At 32.5% G+C, this 23,596-nt stretch overlaps 1 protein-coding gene across 1 annotated transcript; it reads right to left on the bottom strand.

Annotated features, from left to right (window-relative positions):
- Positions 1 to 7,019: 7,019 nt before the first annotated feature.
- Positions 7,020 to 22,935, bottom strand: LOC143049451 (uncharacterized). The gene is made up of 7 exons (XM_076223081.1): positions 22,691 to 22,935; positions 16,994 to 17,107; positions 13,914 to 14,381; positions 11,653 to 12,093; positions 8,834 to 9,253; positions 7,937 to 8,032; positions 7,020 to 7,143 (listed from the first exon to the last, which is right to left on the bottom strand). Exons 1-7 carry the CDS (start codon positions 22,767 to 22,769, stop codon positions 7,112 to 7,114), a joined length of 1,650 nt encoding a protein of 549 aa, XP_076079196.1. The 5' UTR covers positions 22,770 to 22,935; the 3' UTR covers positions 7,020 to 7,111.
- Positions 22,936 to 23,596: the final 661 nt, after the last annotated feature.

Here is a 23,596-nt window from a genome sequence, read left to right on the forward strand (position 1 = left end):
GGTATATTGGCTATTGTTGAGTATTCATTGTTAAGAATTTTTCTAAGCTTTAGTTAGTTACTTTAATTTGTATTCTCAAATGTTAATGAGATGGATTTGATGATCTGTAAACTACTGTAGGTTGCACTTTTGTAAATACAGCTGTTTCCCAGATCACGCATCTGTTGGGGAGATTTAGAATATTCATAGAAAATTCATTTTGTTTACATACTGGTTCCCAGTTCTAATCTATAGGTTTCATCTCATAGAGACATTACTTGGGAAAGTTACCAGAAAATATACATGTGAATATTGTTTATATTGAAATCTGTGGTAACCCTTTAGTCGAGGTAGGGATAGTTAAGAAGTTTAGTGTTAGTTTAAACTCCTAGAAGTTCAGGGCATATAAACGTTGAAAATATGCCACAGAGCTATATATTTTAACCTTTGAAAAATTAGTATTGCATATGAACTTCCCATTCTAGTATTATTTGTTTGCAAAGCTTCATAGTGGTACAGGTTTAGCCGTAAAGGGAGTTCATATGGTAGAATGCATTGTAAATATTTACATAAATGCAATCTGAAGACTAAACTAATATTTTTGTGTATATACAATAATTGATATGTTTAACGATATTTGGTGTATTGATTTATTTTGCAGTATACGTGGCAAACGTTAAATTTTTATTGGTTAATCAGTTTTGTAGACTTTAAGCAATACATGTATTGCATTTGGTGTTTGGATGCATGTAAGTCGCACACGTCCGTTTGGCATTGTTCGTATAACCTTGACTTCGGTTACATGGATATATACTTCATAAAGTTAGGTTGATGTGATACGTGTGATACATAGTAAAAATTCATCTCAATTCAGTCATTAAATTTGTAAATCAAGCAAACTGTTTGTCCACCCAAACCTGTCCATATCACCTGATCAACGGCCTGATCTTGACTGCTGCAGTCCTAACAAAGCGGGAAAAGCTTTCGATTGATCATGCTACAGGTAAAAAAAATAACCGTTGGATACTTGTTTTATTATTTATGCTTTTGTATCGTCTAATTGTGTATTGATACTTTCGTTGTCTATATAAAGCAAATATCTAAAGTCGAACATTATGAATGTACTATTGTTTTTTGTAAGATGTTACATGGAAAGTTGGAACATCTGTGCCTAGATTCAACGAAGACAAAAAACTGACCTGCAATGTGTAGTCCAACTGCTGTACAGGTTCGTCTAGAATATGGGAGAAAGGAACATTAAATGATATTAAATGACGGTATGTCAATATCACCTAACAAGTATATAGAAGATTGGGATGGAGGCACTAAAGGCTTCAGCTTACTTATACAAAGTCTACAATTATCAGATATCGGAGTTGATTACGTTAACACATGATGGCACATTGGAGTGTAAGTATGTATTATAGTTCTCAATCAGTCTTTTTTGTTGTCGAATATACACAAACGCCGCTTTTGGAATTATGTGTAAGATGAATTCATGAATGCATATAATAATAAACATAATAAAAACCCTTAATGCTGTACAAAAAGTACACAGAAATTAAAGATTTTGAAATGACATTTACAAATAAATTTCCAATTATTAGAAAACACTCATTGTAGTAGTCCTCATCCATGTAGCAAAGTCCTCTGGATTATTTTTAAGTCCAGAAGACTAAAGAATGTTTAAATCATACCATGTTATAGAACTCACAACTCTGCAATAACATTTACCTTCTCAGGTGTAGAGAAACACCGGACAATCACTACTGGAAATTTTACCCTCAATTACTTAAGAATGATTATATACAAAGTTAATTCATGCGTTTATGATTTTACTTTGGAATATCAAATGTCAAGTGATATGGAAGAAATATTTTTGATCAATTGTCTTCAAATGAATCATCATATAATGAAATATTGAAAATAAAGATCATATTTTACCCATAAGTAACAGCATAACTAGTTCAAAGAAAACAGAATTATTCACTCCAAACCAAAATGAATGTAAACTTATAAGTTGCAAGCTTTATATAGGTTGCACTTTGTAAATACAGCTGTTTCTCAAACTACGCTTATTTCTTAGGTAGATATATAATTTTCATAGATAATTTGATTTGTTGACATACTAGTTCCAAGATATGATTTCTATGTTTCAGCTTGGGACTTGGGACTGTTTCCTGTATAAAAACATTACTATTTTATTGCGGTGAAAAATGAATTCACACAACTTCATAGTACAAGTGTCACAGTTTAAGCCGCAAAGGGAGTTCCTATGGGAAGTTTCATTGTCTATATTTACAGAAATGCAACCTAAAGCCTTCAAGTTCTTCTGTAAATATAATCGGAATCGGTAGTGAGATCATTAAACAATGTTAATGCTGCAATGTGACTAGTATAACATCATATAACTGTACGTTTCGGCTATTCATTTTGTCAATAGATTTGGGATGTTCCCTCACTGTCATTAAATTTGTACCTGAATAAATTTCATATATTTGTCTGTCAAGTTTAACGATTGCCAGATGTAGAACAGTTTTTGGTGGGATTCGTGTTGCTCGGTCTTTAGTTTTTTATGTTGTACTATTCTTTGTCTCTTTCCCTTGTTCATTTTAAGAAAAGTGTTGTCAGTTTATTTTCGATTTATGAGTTTGACTGTTCCTCTGATATCTTTCGCCTCTCTTTTATATATATCTGATATCATTGATTGTTTTATCACGTGTTTTTGGAATAAAAAAATATCGATGCGTACACAGGTTAAATTAGTTACACCTGCCATCATGTGTTATGGGGTCAAAGGGTGTCACATTGTTTAGCATTTAAGATTGATTGTTAATCTTGTATTTACGTTCTTTTGATTCCTTACAAGAATCCACAAATGCACCAACTGCTTGTTAGACATATTTCAGTCAGAATAAAAGACAAAAAAGTATACAAATGTAAAGTGTTTTATTTTAAGGAAATATAAATGCAATATATAAGTGTGATCCAATTAATTCACAATCAACATTATTTACAGCAAGAGAGGATTAGTTGAGTCAATTGTGTATTGATACAAATTTATAGGTTGCATTGAGAAAATAAACTGTCAAGGGTCACACTTTCCGGTATATTTTATAAGTCAGGTAAGGAGAAATAAATTGATTTATTTATGAGTACCTCCGTGCCAAAATCGCAGTTCACACTTTGTTTAATCTGCTACAATGTAAAAGAGATGGTATTGACTGATAGTAATTTAAAAGACAAAGAAAACCGTTCATGACTGATAGTAAAAGACAAAGAAAATTTTTATTGTGATAATAATACATCCGTACCACCATGACGATGCCTGCGCATTGAAAAAAAAACCGAAACCCTAACAATACGTCATGCAACAGTTGGCATATCTTGATACAGACAAAAAAGTTTTTGAGGACCCCAATACTTACAAGCTTGAAAATACTTACATAATAAATAGCAGCCAAATCAGACAATTACAATTAGTTTTTCAGTTTGTCAAATCCAAGATATGACGACCAAGTTAATAAATAACAAGGTTGAAAGAAAAGTATAACCTTATCGTCAATCATTAGTTTATGTCAAACTAAACGAAATAAATCAAAGACCTTATGTTCTGTGTATTAAAACAATTAATCATTGACTATCAAAGGTATTACCAATGAATATTTTGAGCTAATAAAAAGCGAATCAATCGTCTCCCAAAATATTATAATCAGATTTGAGCTGATCGGTTTATGAAGTCTTTGCAGACTGCACATTAAATAGATATTTTATAAACTATTCATTAAACATATAACTTTAAAATATACTAGTCAACGAAAGAAACATTACACGACTTTGAAATATATTTTGATTATAAATTTATCAAATAGTATTAAATATAAAACAAAATGAGATACACTATTTTAAAAAGCTTTCATTTGCAATGTACGCAGATGTAATAATGAAAATCAAAACTTGTCGGAAAGTATCTAAACTCCGTGCAAACGATCATAGGCTGCAAATTAGTTTTGCGGAAAGTTGAATAAAAAATCGACACATATTTTTCTAAGTACTAAATAAAATTTCAAATTTGTTTAAAAATATTCTGTATGCTAATCATGTTATGTTCATGTTGTAACTAATTGGTTGAAATATTGTTTTTTTTTCAAATTTTAGGGTGTTTTTTAAAATCTCAAAAAATGCAAAAAAATTATTGTCGTCTCAAATCGATGCTTTAAATATGAAAACAACACATAGAAAATTTGGAACCTTTCGAATTAATTTTAAGAATTTTACCGCTTTAGGAATATCACTTTACACATACTGTCTATGGTAAATCAGTTAATAATGCATACATTATAACGAATTCGCGTAGGGCCGAACTTTGTCAAAAAACAAAATCGCAAAAAAACGTCACGAAAGCAAAAAATATTTTTTTTAAACGGATTTATACTTTCATAGTGATTAAGTATTACTACTTTTGAAATTGGTACAAAAAACGTTAAATTTTATCTTCAATTTGCAAAAAAAAGTCTTGTATCTTTTTTTGACTAGTACTATGCACAAAAAGTATTAATAATTATCAAAGCACAGTAAAAGTATGCTTTATATATGAATACAACATTATGACAAAAAATAAAATAACAATAATACCGATTTCCATGGGAAATTAAGAACGTACAGTGCTTTATGAATTGTCAAATCGAAAGCTCAACATATTTAAGGAATGAAAAACAACTGTCATGTTCATGACTTGGTAAAGGCATTTCCTTATGGAGAATATGGTGGATTAAGCTTGGTTTTAAATTAGCTAAACTTCTCACTTGCATGCCAGTCGCATAGACTTATTTTTATTGATAATAATGTGTAAGCAAGACAGACACAAAAGGTAAAACTCACCACGATAAGGGTGCAGCAGTCAACATTGTAATATAATCACTATAAAAACAAATAAATATTTCACCAAAGAATTATGAAAATGACAAATAAATAAAGTACAAAATCAAAGAACTCAAAATTAACCATAAAACAATGACACTATGGATGCATAAGAACAGGTCCACGCCATATTTATATAATCAAAAACTAAAAATATACAAGGACAAACAAGAAGCACTTCAATACGTCATAAGAATGACAAATAACGTCATCAATGTTTGCTTCAAGACCATCATGTATTGTTTGTAAAGTTGATATGTAATATTTATCAATATGGATTTGATATGTTTTTGATATCAGAAACAGAACGAGACAGTATTTGACATAACATTGACTCTTCAGCTATTGGCTCATACACTGGTGATGTTTTATAAAATGTGAGAAGCAAGAGCAAGCTCTTGAAAAACGAAGGAGTTGGGAAATGTTTATTGTATGCAGGTTAATATATAAAAAAGAAGATGTGGTATGATTGTCAATGAGACAACTATCCACAAAAGACCAACATGACACAAACATTAACAACTACATGTATAGGTCACCGTACGGCCTTGAACAATGAGTAAAGCACATACCGCATAGTCAGCTATAAAGGGCCCCGAAAAGACAATGTAAAACCAACGGCCTTATTAATGCAAAAATAATAATAAATTAACGAAAAACAACTATGTAACACATAAACAAACGACAACCACTTTATTACAGGTTCGTATATTGCTGGTAAGGTGGGTTTCTATTACCAAAATTGAGTCGCCTCGCTTGTCATAGATTCTGGTATGAAGATGACTGCTAGAAATGAGGCGACGAAATATAAGTTTCATGTACATATATAAAAGAAGAAGAAAAAAAACCAGCATGATAAAATATTCTGAATGAATAAAAAGCATTTGACATAAAACATAGATCTCGCTTGCAAATGATGCATACATTTTTTCTGAAAAAAAAAGATTTTTTTTATTAAGTGGGTAACCAAATTAATTATTGAAATAAAAGAAAAATGTTGAATTATTACAGTATGCTATATATGAGTTCATTTTTTTTCTAAAAAAATGGTATCAAACCATAAATTACTAAAATTAACGAAAGAGTTAATAACAAATTACAGAATCGAAACAGACAGGGACAAAAAGGTAACAATAAATCATTTTGACACTTTCTGCGTTTCTCTATCAAACAAAAGCATGAAAATATTCTGTCGACAGGAATATGTATTGAAAACTTTTTTTGAACTTTGTTATGTGACCTACCGAATAGGACTATTTGCCGACTTTGTAATGATAACATGAGCAACAAGACGGATACCACAAGTAAGGCAGGATCTGTTTATTCTCTGGAGCACATGCGACACCCCTTGTGTTATATAGTTTGTATGTCTTTTTTTTCTAAATTTAGCCATGGCGTTGCCAGTTTGTTTCTATGAGATCTATGAGTTTGCATGTCCCTCTGGTATCTTTTGTCATTCTTTTTTTTTTTTTAGGTCAAATGATTATAGTATACTAACAGTCTAAAGTTCAATCTTATGATGATAATTAGTTCCTACATGTTAAATGTAGTTCAAGATTAGATTATTCGATTGCAAATTAACCTTTTCTACAAATCAGTGTCGGTAAAATTCGTCACTTGATAAATTCGTTTGAAAATTAACAAAAGCTAGTGACGCCATTTAACACAAGACTACTGGAAATGGCAAATGACAAAGATAAGATACAAGACAGGAGATTTCAACTTGTCATTATCAAGCTTTGTAGAGTTTCTAAAAGGGATCACACTTTTGTTCGACAAGAGCATGAACTAAAACGGACATGTCTTAAAGGTATTATTCGGCTGGTCACCGTATTTGTTTCCAGTTTATCTGTTATTTAATCCAGTTTGGTTTGTTGGTTTGTTGGTTTTACTCTGTCCAATTGGTTTAGTTTATAACTACATTTGTTTTCTCATTGATGAAGTATGTTCGTTGGCCTATTGTTACTTATATCCAATTTATTTTATCTTTGGTTGATAGTTCATGCAACTCAGACTATCAATGAAAAGACGCAACAACTAGAAGTTCCTCAAATCCAATCACCGTATGTTAATAAGACCACCACATTGATAAAGAGTTTGATGCTACTGTATCGATTGAGTAAGCAATTCAACATATGCAGGTATATTATAGGTTCCTATACATACCCATTTACATATCTATTTCGTCATGCTTTCTCCAAATAGACTTCTGTTATTTGTCCTTGTCACGACTGAGACTTAGATCTATACGAAAAAACAAACATGTAACGACGTATGCTGTCAGATATATTACTGTTGTGTATTCTTACAAGGAAAATAAATGAAGTATTTTGAATTTGCACTTGGACCTGAAGGATATATGCCATACTAAATTATCTTATGTAAACTAGTGACACATTCAAAAGGAGGTAAAACAAACCAACCAAAAGAAAGACGACATCTTCAAAATACGAAGACAACGTGTAAAAACGCAATTCTAGGTCAACGTAAGGTCGTCAAAACAGGGCACCAGACATAGTCCGAACAGTAAAACAAACAATCTTATCTAAAAAAAAAAAGGAAAAAGTAGCAACACGAAACCGACAAAATATCTAGGATGTCGGACTTTTGCTTTGTGTCTGCTATTTACTGTCCTTTTTAGCAGAAGAGAGACACCGGTGTTATTTGTGCGCAAGGATTTACCACGGCAAATAGATTTTTAGGATTGGTCCCTGCGAAACTAGATGTCAGATTCAACATAGACATGTCATGGTCCCTAATTCCTATCGGTTGTAGTGTACTGACCTTGTTAATGTTAGATGGATTATTGACAAGTACTGAGTCTCAGCTTCTTTCTTTTCGTGTTACCGGTAGTATGTTCCCTATTTTGGTGTACATTATGATCATATAGTAACTGGAAAGTTATTGTTCAAAGGTATTACCAGCATAGTATTTAGTTCTTAGTTATTGATAATAAATAGTTTTAAATTATCCGTTGATAAATTTAGAACTGCTTTTGATATCTCTATTGACAATACATGTTCAGAACACAATTTACCTTTGCTTTCATCTTTTTCATCAACCGTGGTCCGAATGGATGACCGTTCTTTGTGTTCCATCGTTTCAGCATGAGGACTAATAAATTCCTTCATTCCTGTAAACAATATAATGTTGCATATATATCTGGATCGGGTTCAACAACAACTAAATGAGAGATAAGACTGACTAATGCCTTTTCTTCATTGATATTGATTTGTGAAATAGCTAAAAAAACAAACAAAAAACAAAAAACAGCCTGCATTTTGTTAGTAAAAAAATGTTTCTGATTGAAAAAATGGCGATGTATAATAAATTAGTGACCAAAGGTACGCTTTTCCTGTACATATTATTCGAAACTGATGTATGAATTTATCTCTGTTTTTCAAATTGCACATATTTTTATTTTTAGCCATGGCGTTGTCAGTTAATTTTCAATCTATGAGTTTGACTACTCCTCTGGTATCTTTGGTCCCTCTTCCAAAGTCTTCAATTGCTTATTAAAATGGATTTCTATGTATTAAGTTCATTTTTGTACAACAAAGACATACTAACATACTTTGATGTTTGATAAGTTAAACAAATATTTGGATCAGTTATACATATAAAATAAGGAGATGTTTTACAATTGTTATTGAGACAAATGTCCCTCGGGCAAAGTGGACTTCACATTAATTTGGCAAATAACATTTGGATGAAAAGTTTTCTGTATTTACTACTAATAGGTCGAATACAAAGATAATAGACTGTTATTTTCGTGCAATTCTGGCTTTCAATGTTTGGGTTTATCATGTTTATGCGTTCTATAAAAACGAAATTGATTTAATTTGTTTTTTGTAATTGAGTATTTTTAAAAGTATGTAAAGGTTAAAATTTATATTTAAGATACAGTTTGATTTTTTGCTATCGAATAGCTTACCTGTTCTGCTAAATGTATCCAACAAGTCATCTAGCCATTCATTATTATTATCAGTGACGTAAACTTTTCTGGTTTCCAATAAAAGATCAGGTATTGTCATTTTGTCACGGACTACTGTTACAACTTCATTTGGCCAACATTTGAACTCTTTTATGCTTCGGTGCAGTAAAAAGTCTTCCTTGGACGTTTTTGCTATGATACATAAAATACCTTTCATACTACTGAAGCTTAGTGCTAATGACCGCTTCTGCATTAGTTTTGACTTCAGAAACAGCCCAGACTTTGAGAAAACACAATGGAACCATTGTTTATCTCTTGTATTCCCCATGAGCAAAATACATTTATTAAAATCATGTTTGTGTTCTTCTTCGTAGACTGACACGAAATGGTCTGTGAATTGCAATATCCAAACCATGGACACTACAATAGGAAGTTATTGAATAAAGATTATGTAAATAAAACTGAACATTTACCGGTATCTTGAAAAAAACCAATTGTTTACAGAGATCAGGAAATTTGGAAACAATCCGGGTAACCTTATCTTTCCTTTAGATACACTTGTTCTTCAATGTTACCTTTTCAAGAAGGTAATTTTATCTTTTGAGTATTGTTTTTTTTTTTATCAATATTATTTTTTTATCAGTAAATTAAAACTAAATATTATTTGTATATGTATATGCAAACTCACGACTCTCTAATCTGTCGGTATCTGTATCGTCGCATTGCACAATATCATGTTTTTCTCCGAGCTTTTATGACGTCTTCACTATAAATCCAGAGGACGCTTGGTGTGTACTGATTGATAAAGGAGTAGGTCCGGTAAGAGCCGATTTTGGCCTCAAATTTCAGGTTCATTTAAAGAAAGATTTTGGACACTTTTTAAGTGTCTATTTCAAATTAGAAAATTAGTACCGTTAATTTTATTTACTACCACTGGGTCGATGCCTCTGCTGGTGGACTATTAGTCCCCGAGGGTATCACCAGCCCAGTAGCCAGTACTTCGGTACTGGCATGAAAATACTGATTTTTTGTGTTATTAAAATTTGCTGTTACAAAATGATAGAAATTATTATAAATTAAGGAATGTATCTCCCTCGTGTAAAGCTCTGATTTCTTTCACGGATTTGGCTATACTTTTTGGACCTTTTGGATTATAGCTCTTCATCTTTTAAATAAGCTTTGGATTTCAAATATTTTGGCCACGAGCATCACTGAAGAGACATATATTGTCGAAATGCGCATCTGGTGCAAGAAAATTAGTACCGTTAGTTTTATTTACTACCACTTGGTCGATGCCTCTGCTGGTGGACTATTAGTCCCCGAGGGTATCACCAGCTCAGTAGCCAGTACTTCGGTACTGGCATGAAAATACGGATTTTTTGTGTTATTAAAATTTGCTGTTACAAAATGATAGAAATTATTGTAAATTAAGGAATGTATCTCCCTCGTGCAAAGCTCTGATTTCTTTCACGGATTTGGCTATACTTTTTGGACCTTTTGGATTATAGCTCTTCATCTTTTATTTAAGCTTTGGATTTCAAATATTTTGGCCACGAGCATCACTGAAGAGACATACCGTATAACGGGTTATTTTCGCGGGGTGTAAATTTTCGCTTATTTTCGCGGATAGAACAAAATCGCCAAAATAAATTCCGCCAATTTTAAAGTGTCCATGCAAAGGTAATGTTAAAAATGTTGAATCCGCCAAAATAATAACCGCCAAAATATTTCGTATACTTTATTCAATGGAAATCGCGAAATTTAAACCCGCGAAAATAACCCGCTATACGGTATATTGTCGAAATGCGCATCTGGTGCAAGAAAATTAGTTCCGTTAATTTTATTTACTACCACTGGGTCGATGCCTCTGCTGGTGGACTATTAGTCCCCGAGGGTATCACCAGCCCAATAGCCAGTACTTCGGTACTGGCATGAAAATACGGATTTTTTGTGTTATTAAAATTTGCTGTTACAAAATGATAGAAATTATTATAAATTAAGGAATGTATCTCCCTCGTGCAAAGTTCTGATTTCTTTCACGGATTTGGCTATACTTTTTGGACCTTTTGGATTATAGCTCCTCATCTTTTATATAAGCTTTGGATTTTAAATATTTTGGCCACGAGCATCACTGAAGAGACATATATTGTCGAAATGCGCATCTGGTGCAAGAAAATTAGTACCGTTAATTTTATTTTCAATTGATTCAATTCGTGTATGTGAAAGATTTTGACTGATTTAGTCATTAAAATACTCCGATTCAAGCTTGAATATGAAAAATCTACCAAATATGCCAAAAAATGTCACTTTTCAGATGGTTTTTGTCAAAAATGAAAGTGACCGCATCCGTGTTCATCCTCAACTTTTACATATGGTGTGTATTATCATCAAATACAACTGACATTTCAATATTATGAATGAACACGAATGCGGCCACTTTCATTTAAGGCGGAAACCGTTTAAAATTTTGCTAAAATGCTAAAATTGTAAAGATTTAAGTAATTTAGCATGACTTTATGATGCTAGTACCCGATATTTTTGCATTTTATAGTAAAAACAGCCTATATTTATGAAGATGAAGCATTCTACTTTCCAGTAAATAGATAAAAAAAATTAGGCTGTTCGTTTTGTCGTTTGAATTGTTTGACATTTATTTATTCGGGCCATTTACAGTATGAGTTTTACTCATTGTTGATGTCATCTGTGTCATTTGAACTCTTGTGGATAGGTATGTCGGCAATAACATATCTACTTTTTTAGAACTTGATCTATTGTCATTATGACAAATATTCAATCTTAATTTGGCCAATCAAACTTACGCATTTTCTGTATTGCATCAATTAATTCCAGAAGCCAATCTTCGTTGTTGCCAGTTCCATCAATTATTTTTGAATCCTTCAGTATTTCCGGAAAACTAGTTTGATTTTCCACCACTGTTATTATCCTCATGCAGTGCATTAAAGACATAATGTCAGGATAAAAAAGAGATTCAACTTTGAAATCTTTTGAAACTATGCATACAATTCCTTCTATTGTACGGCTATCAAGGAATTCTGAAGACTTTTTCCTCAGAAGTATCTCATAATCTGGTATACATGACATTTGACGGTATTTAGAAAGAATAGAACCAATCGTTTCTACATTTTTGAAGCTTCCTAGGAGCAAAAATTCCCGGAAACTGCTGTCAGATTTCAAGCTATTCTTACCCAGCAGACCTGGATGATTCTCGTTATCAAAATGTAAACTACATAATATCAGTCCTGCAAATAAAAGGTATTTCCTACGAATAAATAAACAGTATTAAAAGCACATCAGCATGTACTGGTATATAAAGAAGACCGGGAAATTTAATGGTGTAGCAAGTACTAGTAAAAATAAAAATAAATAAAAAAATACTAAACTCCAAGGAAAATTCAAAACGGAAGCCCGTAATCAGAAGACAAGATAAATTTTCAAACACATATTTCTGACGGGGTACATGCATTGTCCTCTTTCTTTTATGACAGTCGGATAAAGTGCTATTATATTGACAACGATGTGTGAACGATACAAACAGACATAATGGGTACAATTGCATAAAATAGGGTTACAACAGTCATTCTTTTTATCACTGGAAATTAAACAAATATGTAAACAAACATCTGCACAAAAAGACAATGACGGGATGTCCAATTTCAGAGCCAGGTCATATGTATTAAAGAAATCAACTCTTTCAATTATTTGACTCCATATTTTATATACTCCCGCTTTGAGCATGACAATCCACAGTCCAATGATGTAAACAAACTTTTTTTTTTTTAAATGAGTCTAAGAGGCTTCATATATAGATATGACTATAAACAACTGTCACTCCTGATCTTAACACTGACAGCAAAGACTCAATATCAGACAAATCAAATTATCTCAAACTTAATAATATCCAATTTACATTTTTGTCAAATTGTTTTGTCACTGAATATATCAAACTTCTTTTAAATTAAACTATTACCATGACGATTTACAATTATCAAAAGATGATGAGTTTTACACAATAAAATTGAATAGTATTGATGTCTGATATAAATAAAACTATGACACGAATATTACTTGAATCTGATTAAAGAAACACAAATGAGTATACATGGACATTCAAACTCATAAACCAAAAAAATGATTTGACAACACCATGGCTAAAAAATCCCATCGTGTTGCTCAAACGTACAAAACCGGTAATAAGTCTTATTTGGAAGGTTACATTCCCAAACAAAAGTTTACTGGCTTGTAGTTACGATATAATGAAAATATCCGCTAGCATCTGTGAAACAGATATTCAATAATGATCAACCAACTTGTGACACAGATAATTAAGTTTTCTGTCTCCGAATTTAAAGCATTCTTGGTAATATTTTTAACAGCTTTGTTATTGGCTACACAAGAATTGCGATAGAAACCAGAGGGACATTCTCACTCATTGATAAAAATAAAATTTTATAGTGTCTTTCTATGTTTGGATGTTACACGATAGTTTCTGTTTAGGATATTGCTTGGCGCCCGTTAAAACGTTTAAACCAGATTCATTTGTTTTTTTACCTATCCTGAGTCAGGAACTTGTTGTTCAGTGGTTGCCATTTGTTGATGCTGTTAATAAGTGTTTCTCGTTTCTCGTTTTCAGATAGATAAGATCGTTAATTTTCTGTTTGAATGGTTTTATTAGTCATTTTTGGGGTCCTTTATAGTTTGCTGTTTGATGTGAGCCAAGGCTCCGTGTTGATGGCTTTACTTTAACCTGTAATGATCTACTTTTCAAAATTGTGACTTGTATGGATAGTTGTCTCATTGGCACATATTCCTTATCTTCTTTTGAAATTTCTTTATTTTCGTTAAATTACACTAACCAAAATATTCATGGTTCTTAAAAAGCATTTTTCTAGTGATTACTCTGAAGAAGCATTTTGAACTCGATAATAATGGGGATAACTTATATAAAGTGTTAAAAATCGATTTCAATTTATTTCAGCAGACGAATTTTATACATGAATATTAGTTATGTCAATATGATGCAATGACACATACAAATGATATAGGTAGATACAGAACATACCTGTTCTTGCAATGGTATCTATCAGGTCTGGAAGCCATTCTTTTTGTTCCTTACTGACATGAGTTTGTTTTGATCTTTGAAACATATCTGGTGCTATGACCTGATCACTTACCACTGTAAAGACTTTTTCCGGGAAGTATTTAGATTGATTTAGACTTTCAAGCATCGATTGTAAATTCTGTGATTGTTGTGAGACACTGGAAGCAATATATATAATAGCTGTTATGTTTTCACTGTTAAGAACCTTAATCGATTTTTGTTTTTGGTCTATTTGACATATTGGTGTTAATTTCTGGCATATGATTAGCACAGATTCAATCCACTCTATATCTTTGCAACATCCAATAAGCAATATATCTGGATTTACTGAGAATGGAAGTGTTTCATTGCCAAAATCATGAGTATTTCTTCTTTCAAAACGGTTGATGTAAGTTACCATGTTGATCTTCATACTATACAACATTAACACTATATAAAAGAGAAAAAACAATAGTATAGTCGTCGTGGAAGTGTAATTATGATATAAAACCCATTTTGTCTAAATGTTTTGAAATTAATTTAATGTTTAAAACGTTATACCATAAATATTGGACTTGAACTGAGTTAAATAGGAGGTTTTTTTTTGTGTTTTTTATGAATAGAGTAACACCTTAAATGAATAAAGCTTCCCTCTTTTCTTGAGATAGAACATGACACTTCAAACGGATTCGATGTATTTATATTTCTATTAGATCTAGTTCAGTAAGTAAGTTTTGCTACGAATCTCTCACAGTTTGAGTCCAAACCATGCAAGCACTACCTATATAATTTTGAAAATATATATTTTACAGCAAAATTACATAAAAGATAGTAAAATAAACCATTATAACACCCACAAAAAAGTTGATGTGAACAGGTAAATAGTACATATAGTAGTTGATTAAATATTTTTTTTAACTTCGTTCTTTTTTTGTATTGTTGCAACACTGTCCAGGTTAAAGGGAGAGTTTGGATCCCGTTTTCATGTTTTGTTAACCCCGCCACATTCTCTATGTATTTGCATGTCCAAAATCAGGAACCTGTAATTCATTTGTTGTCGTTTGATGATATATATATTTGTCTTTCGTTCATTTTTTGTACATAAATTATGTCGTTAGTTTTCTCGTTTGAATTGTTTTGACATTTGTCATTTTTGGACCTTTTATATCTGACTATACGGTATGGGCTTTGCTCATTGCTGAAGGCCGCACAGGTCGTACGGGGACTTATATTTGTTAAATTGTTTCATTTTGTCTCTACTGAGGAGTTGTCTCAATAGCAATCATACCTCATCTTCATTTTTAAATTTCGCAACCCATACGATATCCAAGAGCTTGCAGATATAAATGAACCTGTTTAAAACGTCATTTGTATCTTACTTAAATTCAAATGAGTGCGGGTTTGGGAAGAAAACGTTTCGTCTGTTTTCCGTTTAGTAGTTATCATTTCTTTTAATGTGTGCGAGATTTGCGTTTGCCATTTAATAAGTTACTTTCTTTTCTAAATTTACCTTGGAGGTCGACATGTGTGTTATTTTACCAACTATATAGTTTGTGGGTAATAAATTTCATGTTACAAAACTTTTTCGAAAAACTAAGGATTATCTTATCCAGGAATAGATTACCGTAGTCGTATTTGGCACAACATTTTGGACATTTAGATCCTCATGCTCTTCAACTTTTTACTTGTTTGGCTTTATAACTATTTTGATATGAACAACACTGATGAGTCTTATGTAGACGAAAAGCGCGTCTGTCGTTCTAAATTATAAGTTATACTTTTAATAACTATTGTAGATGTTACTCGACAATATAGCAATTTGATTAAAAAAAATTGTGATATTTGTGTTTTTGTTGTTTGTTTTTTTTTGGTTATAAATCATGTGCATTCGCGAAAAATGTATACCGCGCAATGTCTAATTATCGAAAAAAATAAGAATAAATAAAGGCAACAGTAGTATACCGATGTTCAAAACTCATTAATCGATAGACAAAAACAAATCCGGGTCACAAACCAAAACATTGGAAAACGCTTTAAAAACAAGAAAATGACGACACAACATTAAAATGTAACACACAGAAACGAACTAAGCATAGGACAAAATCCGATGCGAATAACAAATATAACATCAAAACTAAATACATGAATTTGGGATAGAAAAGTACCGTGACACGTCTTATAATAATGTGAATTCACACTCAAATATAAGAGGAAACAAACGACACAAAAGAAACACAACGTTAAAATGTTACACACACAGAAACGAACTATAATATAACAATGGGCATATTCCTGACTTGGTCCAGGACATAACTGTATTGTTTTGAAAAAAGTTAAATCACAAAAATACTGAACTCCAAGGAAAATTCAAAACGGAAAGGCCCTTATTAAATATCAAAACCGAAATCACAAACACAAGTAATGTTTGAAATTATCAAATTGGACGATTGGACTTTGAGGAAACATTTAATACTACCCTAATATCCAAATTCAGATTGTAAGTCTGAGAGGGCTTCATATATGGCTTACTGCAAATTAAAATCTACCGATGCAGAAGTCTGAAAAATCAATAAGGACGACAAGTACAAAAATGTACATGTTAGAGAGAAGAAAAAGGAATTTGCATAAAAACTTGTTTATATAGGTTTAATTATAAGTTACGATTTTATTGTAAGTATAATACATCGACCGAGAACGCTAGCATATAACATTATAAAATTTCTTACGATTCTCCTTTATAATCTGTTTAATTAAACACCCTTATATATTTAATGCTTTTTGTAAAGCTTTGTTTAGCAACCAGCATTGAAATGTGAGAAGCATCAGCAATAAAAATAAGAAAGTAATAGAAATGAAGTATATTTAAAAAAACACGTTAAACTTACATGCAATAATCCATCAAAAACACATGTTTTTTTAATAAGAATTTATATGTTTAGAACATTATAGATAAGAATCGGAACATGTCATTATATTTTACCGTTCTATCTATACTAATTTGCTGTTACATTGTACATTATATTTTACCGTTCTATCTATACTAATTTGCTGTTACATTGTACCTGGACTATGAAATGTCGCATTAATTTCGTCTTCACTGGTTTCAATGTATTGATCTACCATCGTTGGTACAGCCTGTACAGCTTTATCTGTAAATGTTGTTTGTTTCTTCTTCTCTTTAAACATATTAGCATAATATTTATTTCATTCTTCACACGTAGTTGCTGAAGTTTGATGTCATAAACAAACTAATTGCACTAACCCTTTAACAGGTCAGGACCACTACCTTATATGGAAATGCATAAATTAACATACTTATGTTCTCGCACATGTAATTGTTTATTTATATGTGACGCAATTTATTTTTACCTAGGTTTTTGACCAATCCACTAAATGAGTCGCAATGCATGATGGACTACTACGTGTTTACAATCAACCAAGAACACGTGTTATTTACTGAAATACAACACATTTTTTCGTGCAATGCGGGATTCACAATTTCGCTTAGTTTTTCATTTTGTGTATCCTCATTTATAGTTCGTGATATAAAGTATTACTTCCATGCTCAGATTAACGAAGACTTGTTTCTATGCGAAGAAAACAGGGTTTGAATTACCCGATATATAGCTAACATGTTTGATGATGGCACAGAGATTTCATATATTCGTCTACCAGACAGCAACGAAACAACAGCGAAAAACACAATTACCCATGAGACAAACTTACTAGTGTAAGAATAAGCCGTCGATAACAGCCAGAGCTATTATTCACGAGTACAGCAATTTTCGTATAGATGAGGGGGAGGACAGGGGTAAGGGAGACAGGGAGAAAGGTGGTAGGAGAAAGGAGAAAGGGGGTGGGAGAAAGGAGAAAGGGGGTAGGAGAAAGGAGAGGAAGGCTGGGAGAAAGGAGAAAAAGTTTGAGAAAGGAGAAAAAATAAAATATCTCTCCTTTTAATTTTTTTTCTAATAATTCAAGAAAAAATATCTCAAAAGGAGATGTCTTATTCTAATGGGAGAAAGGAGAATGGGGGTAGGAGAAAGGAGAAGAAGGGTGGGAGAAGGGAGAAGGGTACCCCCCTGTCCTCCCCCTCATAGATAATTAAAGGCAAATGTGTGGTCATTGAATTTTGTGTTCGTAAAAAAGGCGAAGAAATATTTACATACATGGCAGTGTTAACAAAATCTATACGTAATTATTTTTGTCACATTTCAATATATGGGACTTCCAAACTGTTCCCTTCGTTTTCAAGGTAGTGAAGTCAGCAACTGTAGTTTCAGTTTGTTCGTTTTTTATCAGGCTCGTACTTTTGCCAAACTGAATAAATCATTACAGCTGATTTCTTATACCTGCAAAGTAAAACTTTGGCCGTTGGCTTGCTTGCTTTGTTTGTATAGTTGTTTTTACAAGCTTTGAAAATAAGATTGACATCTTTAAACAATATATATATATATATATATAGGCATAGTTTAACTTGTATATTTTATATTTTTTACAATAAACAAACAAAGCGAGCAAGCTAACCAAAGTTTTGCTCTACATGCAGTAGTAAATAAGCTGTAATAATGTTATCCATATGTATGTGCGACAAGGTGAAAAATTTGATATGTTTTGTGAAAATTGCAGCGTTGGACCTATAATAAAAAAAGAAGATGTGGTATGATTGCCAATGAGACAGCTGTCCACAAGAGACCAAATGACACAGAAATTAACATTTATAGATCACCGTACGGCCTTCAACAATGAGCAAAATCCATACCGCATAGTCAGCTATAAAAGGCCCCGATATGACAATGTAAAACATTTCAAACGAGAAAACTAACGGCCTTAATTATAAATAAAAAATGAACGAAAAAAAAAATATGTAACACATAAACAAACGACAACCACTGAAATACAGGCTCCTATACAATATATTTTTGTTGATGGGATAGATTTCTTCTCATTTGATATATTTAATCGGGCCGGGTTTTTTGTTGTTGTTGTGGTTTGGATTGTTTTACACAAGTAATTTTTGGGTCATTTATAGCTTACTTTTCAGCATTGAACCTATGCCTGCTTACTTTACTGAATTATGTCTTTGTTTGAAAGATGTCTCATTTGGCACTCAAACCTCATCTTCTTATTTCTATATACAATGCACGTTTTAGAAGAAAAAAATAATAGGTAATATGGCACCCACTATGATCCAGATATTTTACATATGTCAACAGGGCAGCAGCCGAACGATAAAAACCTCTAAGGTATATTTTGTGATAAATTAGCAACAAACGGATATTATTGATGGATGAAACAATAAAAAATGAATTGAGCTATATACCGTACCCGCTCCAGGAAGGCAGGGGTTCCGGGGGGATGGACCCCCTTTTTTTGGACGATCAGTGCATTTGAATGGGGACATGTAGTTGGAACCCCCTCCCCTTTTGTCCAGGGTTAGGACCCCCTTTTTTAAAATAGCTGGATCCGCCCCTGCCGCTTTCATAACACTTATTTTTAGCATACTAAATATTATGATGTTCTTACTTTTCGTTCAGGTCCTGATAAAAAAAAAATCACACATTCAGTACAGAAAGAAGTGTTTATATGAAAGTTGTCGTGTTTTTTTAGGCAGAAATGATTTTGGAATGACATTATATAGCGGTTTAAAAGAGCTCAAATGATTTTCTTACTGGACAGTGGTCACTTCATTGGATATTTCACTGTTTCATGTCGTGAAATTAATGCAGGTTCAATTCATAACAATGCACAAAACCGGTTCAACTACTTTTGCCAGGCGAAAAAGAAAGTCGAATCGTGAAGCCAGTAAACAATATTTTTTTAATCTGAGCATGCAAATTGAGGATTACGTTATATATTTTACATTAAATAGATTTGCAGAATAAAAACATTGGTAATGAGAGTCCCAGACAATGTATTAGTTGACTGTTTTCCCACTAATTCCACGTGTTTTAAGTAGTAGTTTACTCGTAGTAGCCCACAATGCATTGTAGTTCATTGAGTCGATTGGTCAGTTTTTCAAGGCCATATTGGCCTTGTGTTTTTGAAATTACTATGCAAATATATTCTGACGTCAGAAAATCTAGAGTTCTCGACCTGTTTAACTTTAATTTTGCTTTATCCGCGATGTTTTCTATCAAATTCAAACAATATTACAACTATATAAGAAAACAATGTTAACAAACATGTTCTTTTTTCTCAAAGTCTCCTTGTGGATAAGTGTATCATGGCTTTCATTCGATTGAATGGAAAACACAGTAAGAACTCTCTAATGTTCTTAAAACAAAGCGTATGCAATTTAAGAAATATTAAATTTCATATGTATGAACCAATAACACCAACAGTGCAATATTCTTGATTTTGGTACAGGCATTTTCCAAATAAAATGATCGATAAAAGGTGATTTTATAGCTAGCTAAACCGACCCCTCGTATTACAGTTGATTGTAGTTCCCTAAAGTACGAGTTGGGGTCCTGTACCTACCCACAGTATAGGTGTTCATCTTTAAATATATATAAGTATGAAGTAATGAAAAAATAACGAAGACGACGAGATCACATTGACCATACCTGCAACAGACCAGCTACTGACCATTATTATCCTTCCCTTTTCAAGAATGTGACCTACCAAAATAGACTGTTAAACGGGTTGATTTAATATGAGCAACACGACGGGTTTCACATGTGGATCAGGATCGGAGCACCTGAGATCAACCCCAGTTTTTGGTGGGGATCGTGTTGCTTAGTTTTTAGTTTTCTATGACGTGAACTATAATTTATCTTTTTTATTTTTAGTCTTGACGTTGTCAATTTTTTTTGATCTATGAGTTTGACTATCGCTATGGCATCTTTTGCTCCGTTTTTAAGATTTCTTAAAGATGGTTTTAAGTACTATGAATTTTCTGATCCCAGGTATACACATTTGCCGTATTAAGCACAAAGTTTTTGAATTTTTGAGTCCTCAATGCTCTTCAACTTAATACTTATTTGGCTTTCTAACTATTTTGATCTGATTGCTATTGATGCGTTTTATGTAGAAGAAACGCGTGTCTGGCGTACTAAATTATAAAACTGGTACCTTTGGTAAGTAAAACGTCTCCATACGTCAGACATCGGATGGCACCACGGAATTCAGACCAGAAATGTTATATATTAAAAACAAGTAAACCAACTTTCATCAATATGGAAATCTTACCACGCACCTTAGTGGTAAGATTTCCATATTGTTGGTTGACCGTTATGGAGGTGGTTGACCGTTATGGAATAATCGTTTCACAAATGATATCGGATATGTTCCTAACGTCGTAACTATAATCCCCTTTTCTTTCTTGAATGTGACCTACCTAATTAGACTATTTACCGGATTTGTAATCACATAAGCAACACGACGGGTGCCACATGTGGAGCAGGATATGTTTACCCTTCCGGGTCACCTGAGATCACCCCTAGTTTTTGATGGGGTTCGTGTTGTTTAGTCTTTAGTTTTCTATGTTGTGAGTTGTGAGTTGTCAGTTTGTTTAAGATTTATGAGTTTGACTGTCCCTTTGGAATATTTCGTTCCTCTTTTAGTGACAATTTGTTATATCTTTTGTTACTTAGGCGAATCCTAAGGTAAGCAAATGAAAATTCGTCTTGGTTGAACCCTTTTTCACATTCTTACATATAATGCATGTTTATTTTTATCACACATTGTTGTTAATATATTGCATTTTTGTGCCACTGTTATATCCGTGAGAGATTCAGTTAGCTATAGAACGATGATTATTACTTTGTATTTGTTTCGGCTTTCAAACTTTTGTATCTGGGCGTCACTAGTTGGTCTTGTGTGGACAAAATGCACTTCTGGCGTATTAAAATTTTGAACTTGTTGACTGTGGTGCGTGTGTTTCTTTGTCAATTGTGTTCTCCAATTTATTTATATTGTAGTCCTGTGTTGTGATGTCATTTTGATGGTATATTACACATGGCCATAAAAGAGGGAGGTTTGGCATTCCGCAAAACCAGGTTCAACCCACCATTTGTTTCTTTTAAAATGTCCTGTACCAAGTCGGGAAAATGGCCATTGTTATATTATAGATCGTTTCTGTGTGTGTTACATTTTAACGTTGCGTCGTTTGTTTTTTCTTATTTTTAAGTGTAAATTCACATTGTGATAAGAGGTGTCACGGTACTTGTCTATCCCAAATTCATGTATTTGGGTTTGAATTTACATTTGTTTTTTCGTGGGATTTTGTCTGATGCTGGGTCCGTTCTGTATGTTACATTGTAGTGTTGTGTCGTTGTTCTCCTCTTATATTTAATGCGTAGCCCTCGATTTTAGTTTGTTACCCCGATTTTGTTTTTTAGTCAATGGATTTATGAGATTTGAACAGCGGTATACTACTGTTGCCTTTATTACACCTTTTCTAAATAGGGAAATGTCTGTACCAAGTCAAAAATAATAACGATTACTTCCCCTTTCATTGTGTGTTTGATAAGGGACTTTCTGTTTCAATTTTCATTTACGTTCATTTTTTTTGTTATTTTACTTTTACTCGTTTTCAACTTTGATTTGACCTTCGAACTGTTTTGGTACAATTATAATCATTGTATCGTTAATGATTAATAACCTGTCTTTTTATTGATTTACCATTCTATATTGGAACTTTTTTTTAATAGTTTGGGATACTCTGTTACTTTTCTTTTATGTTTTCTAATGAATGTCACACAATTTTTAGCTAACCAACAGTTATAAAAACACACTGGTATCAACTGTATACATACCTTGTTCGTTAACAAAAACTGTAATCTTGACTTTTACAATTGACGATACGCTTGAATCAATACAACAATGGGTAACCATTTGATCTAAGAAATTGAGAATAGCCTTACTAAATTCCTCTTCATTCTTTAGAATATCAACAGACAACAATGTAACAACGGTTATTGATCCATCACATAATACTTTACTTCAAAAGGTGCTACAAGGTTACACATATCCATAGCTTTCATAAAAAATTGTTTGATTTCTTCATTCTTTTCCCCTATATTTCCTTCTGTGCTTATTTTCAGCTCAACCATATATTTTTCTAAAACATAAACAAGTGACAAACCATACAATAGATTCGCCTTCCAAGACAAGGTAATACTATGACTATTGAAGTTATTCTTATGATATAGCGAATGTTGTTGAATGGTCTAGAGCATTGGACATGAGGCTAAGAGATTTGTGCTGTGGTGTATCAAAGGTGTGAGTTCGAATCTCGATGAGGGACGGTCAAATATTTGTCAGCAGAAAATTTAACTTTAACACTGTTGGGTGTAATTTACAAACTTATATATATATATATATATATAAGTAACACCCGTCCATCGAAAGCTTTATTTTTTGGTGTAGCCATGGTGGTCGAGAGGACTATCGCGGCGGTTGTAGTGTAGGCGATTTGATGTCACGATATCACAGAAGCATGAGTTCGAATCCCGGCGAAGGAAGAACTAAAAAATTTGCGAAGGAAAATTTACAGATCTAACATTGTTGGGCTGATGTTTAGACTAGTTGTATATACTGAATGTACACATCCATATATCACCATCGCTGCTGGTGATCCGAAAAAAAAATTTGTTGTAGAGTTATCACTGGTTCAATTGTACTTATAAATATAATTATTTCTGTGACTATACCTGTCATTG

This window comes from Mytilus galloprovincialis, chromosome 10, assembly GCF_965363235.1.
Source record: "Mytilus galloprovincialis chromosome 10, xbMytGall1.hap1.1, whole genome shotgun sequence".
Classification (NCBI taxonomy): domain Eukaryota; kingdom Metazoa; phylum Mollusca; class Bivalvia; order Mytilida; family Mytilidae; genus Mytilus; species Mytilus galloprovincialis.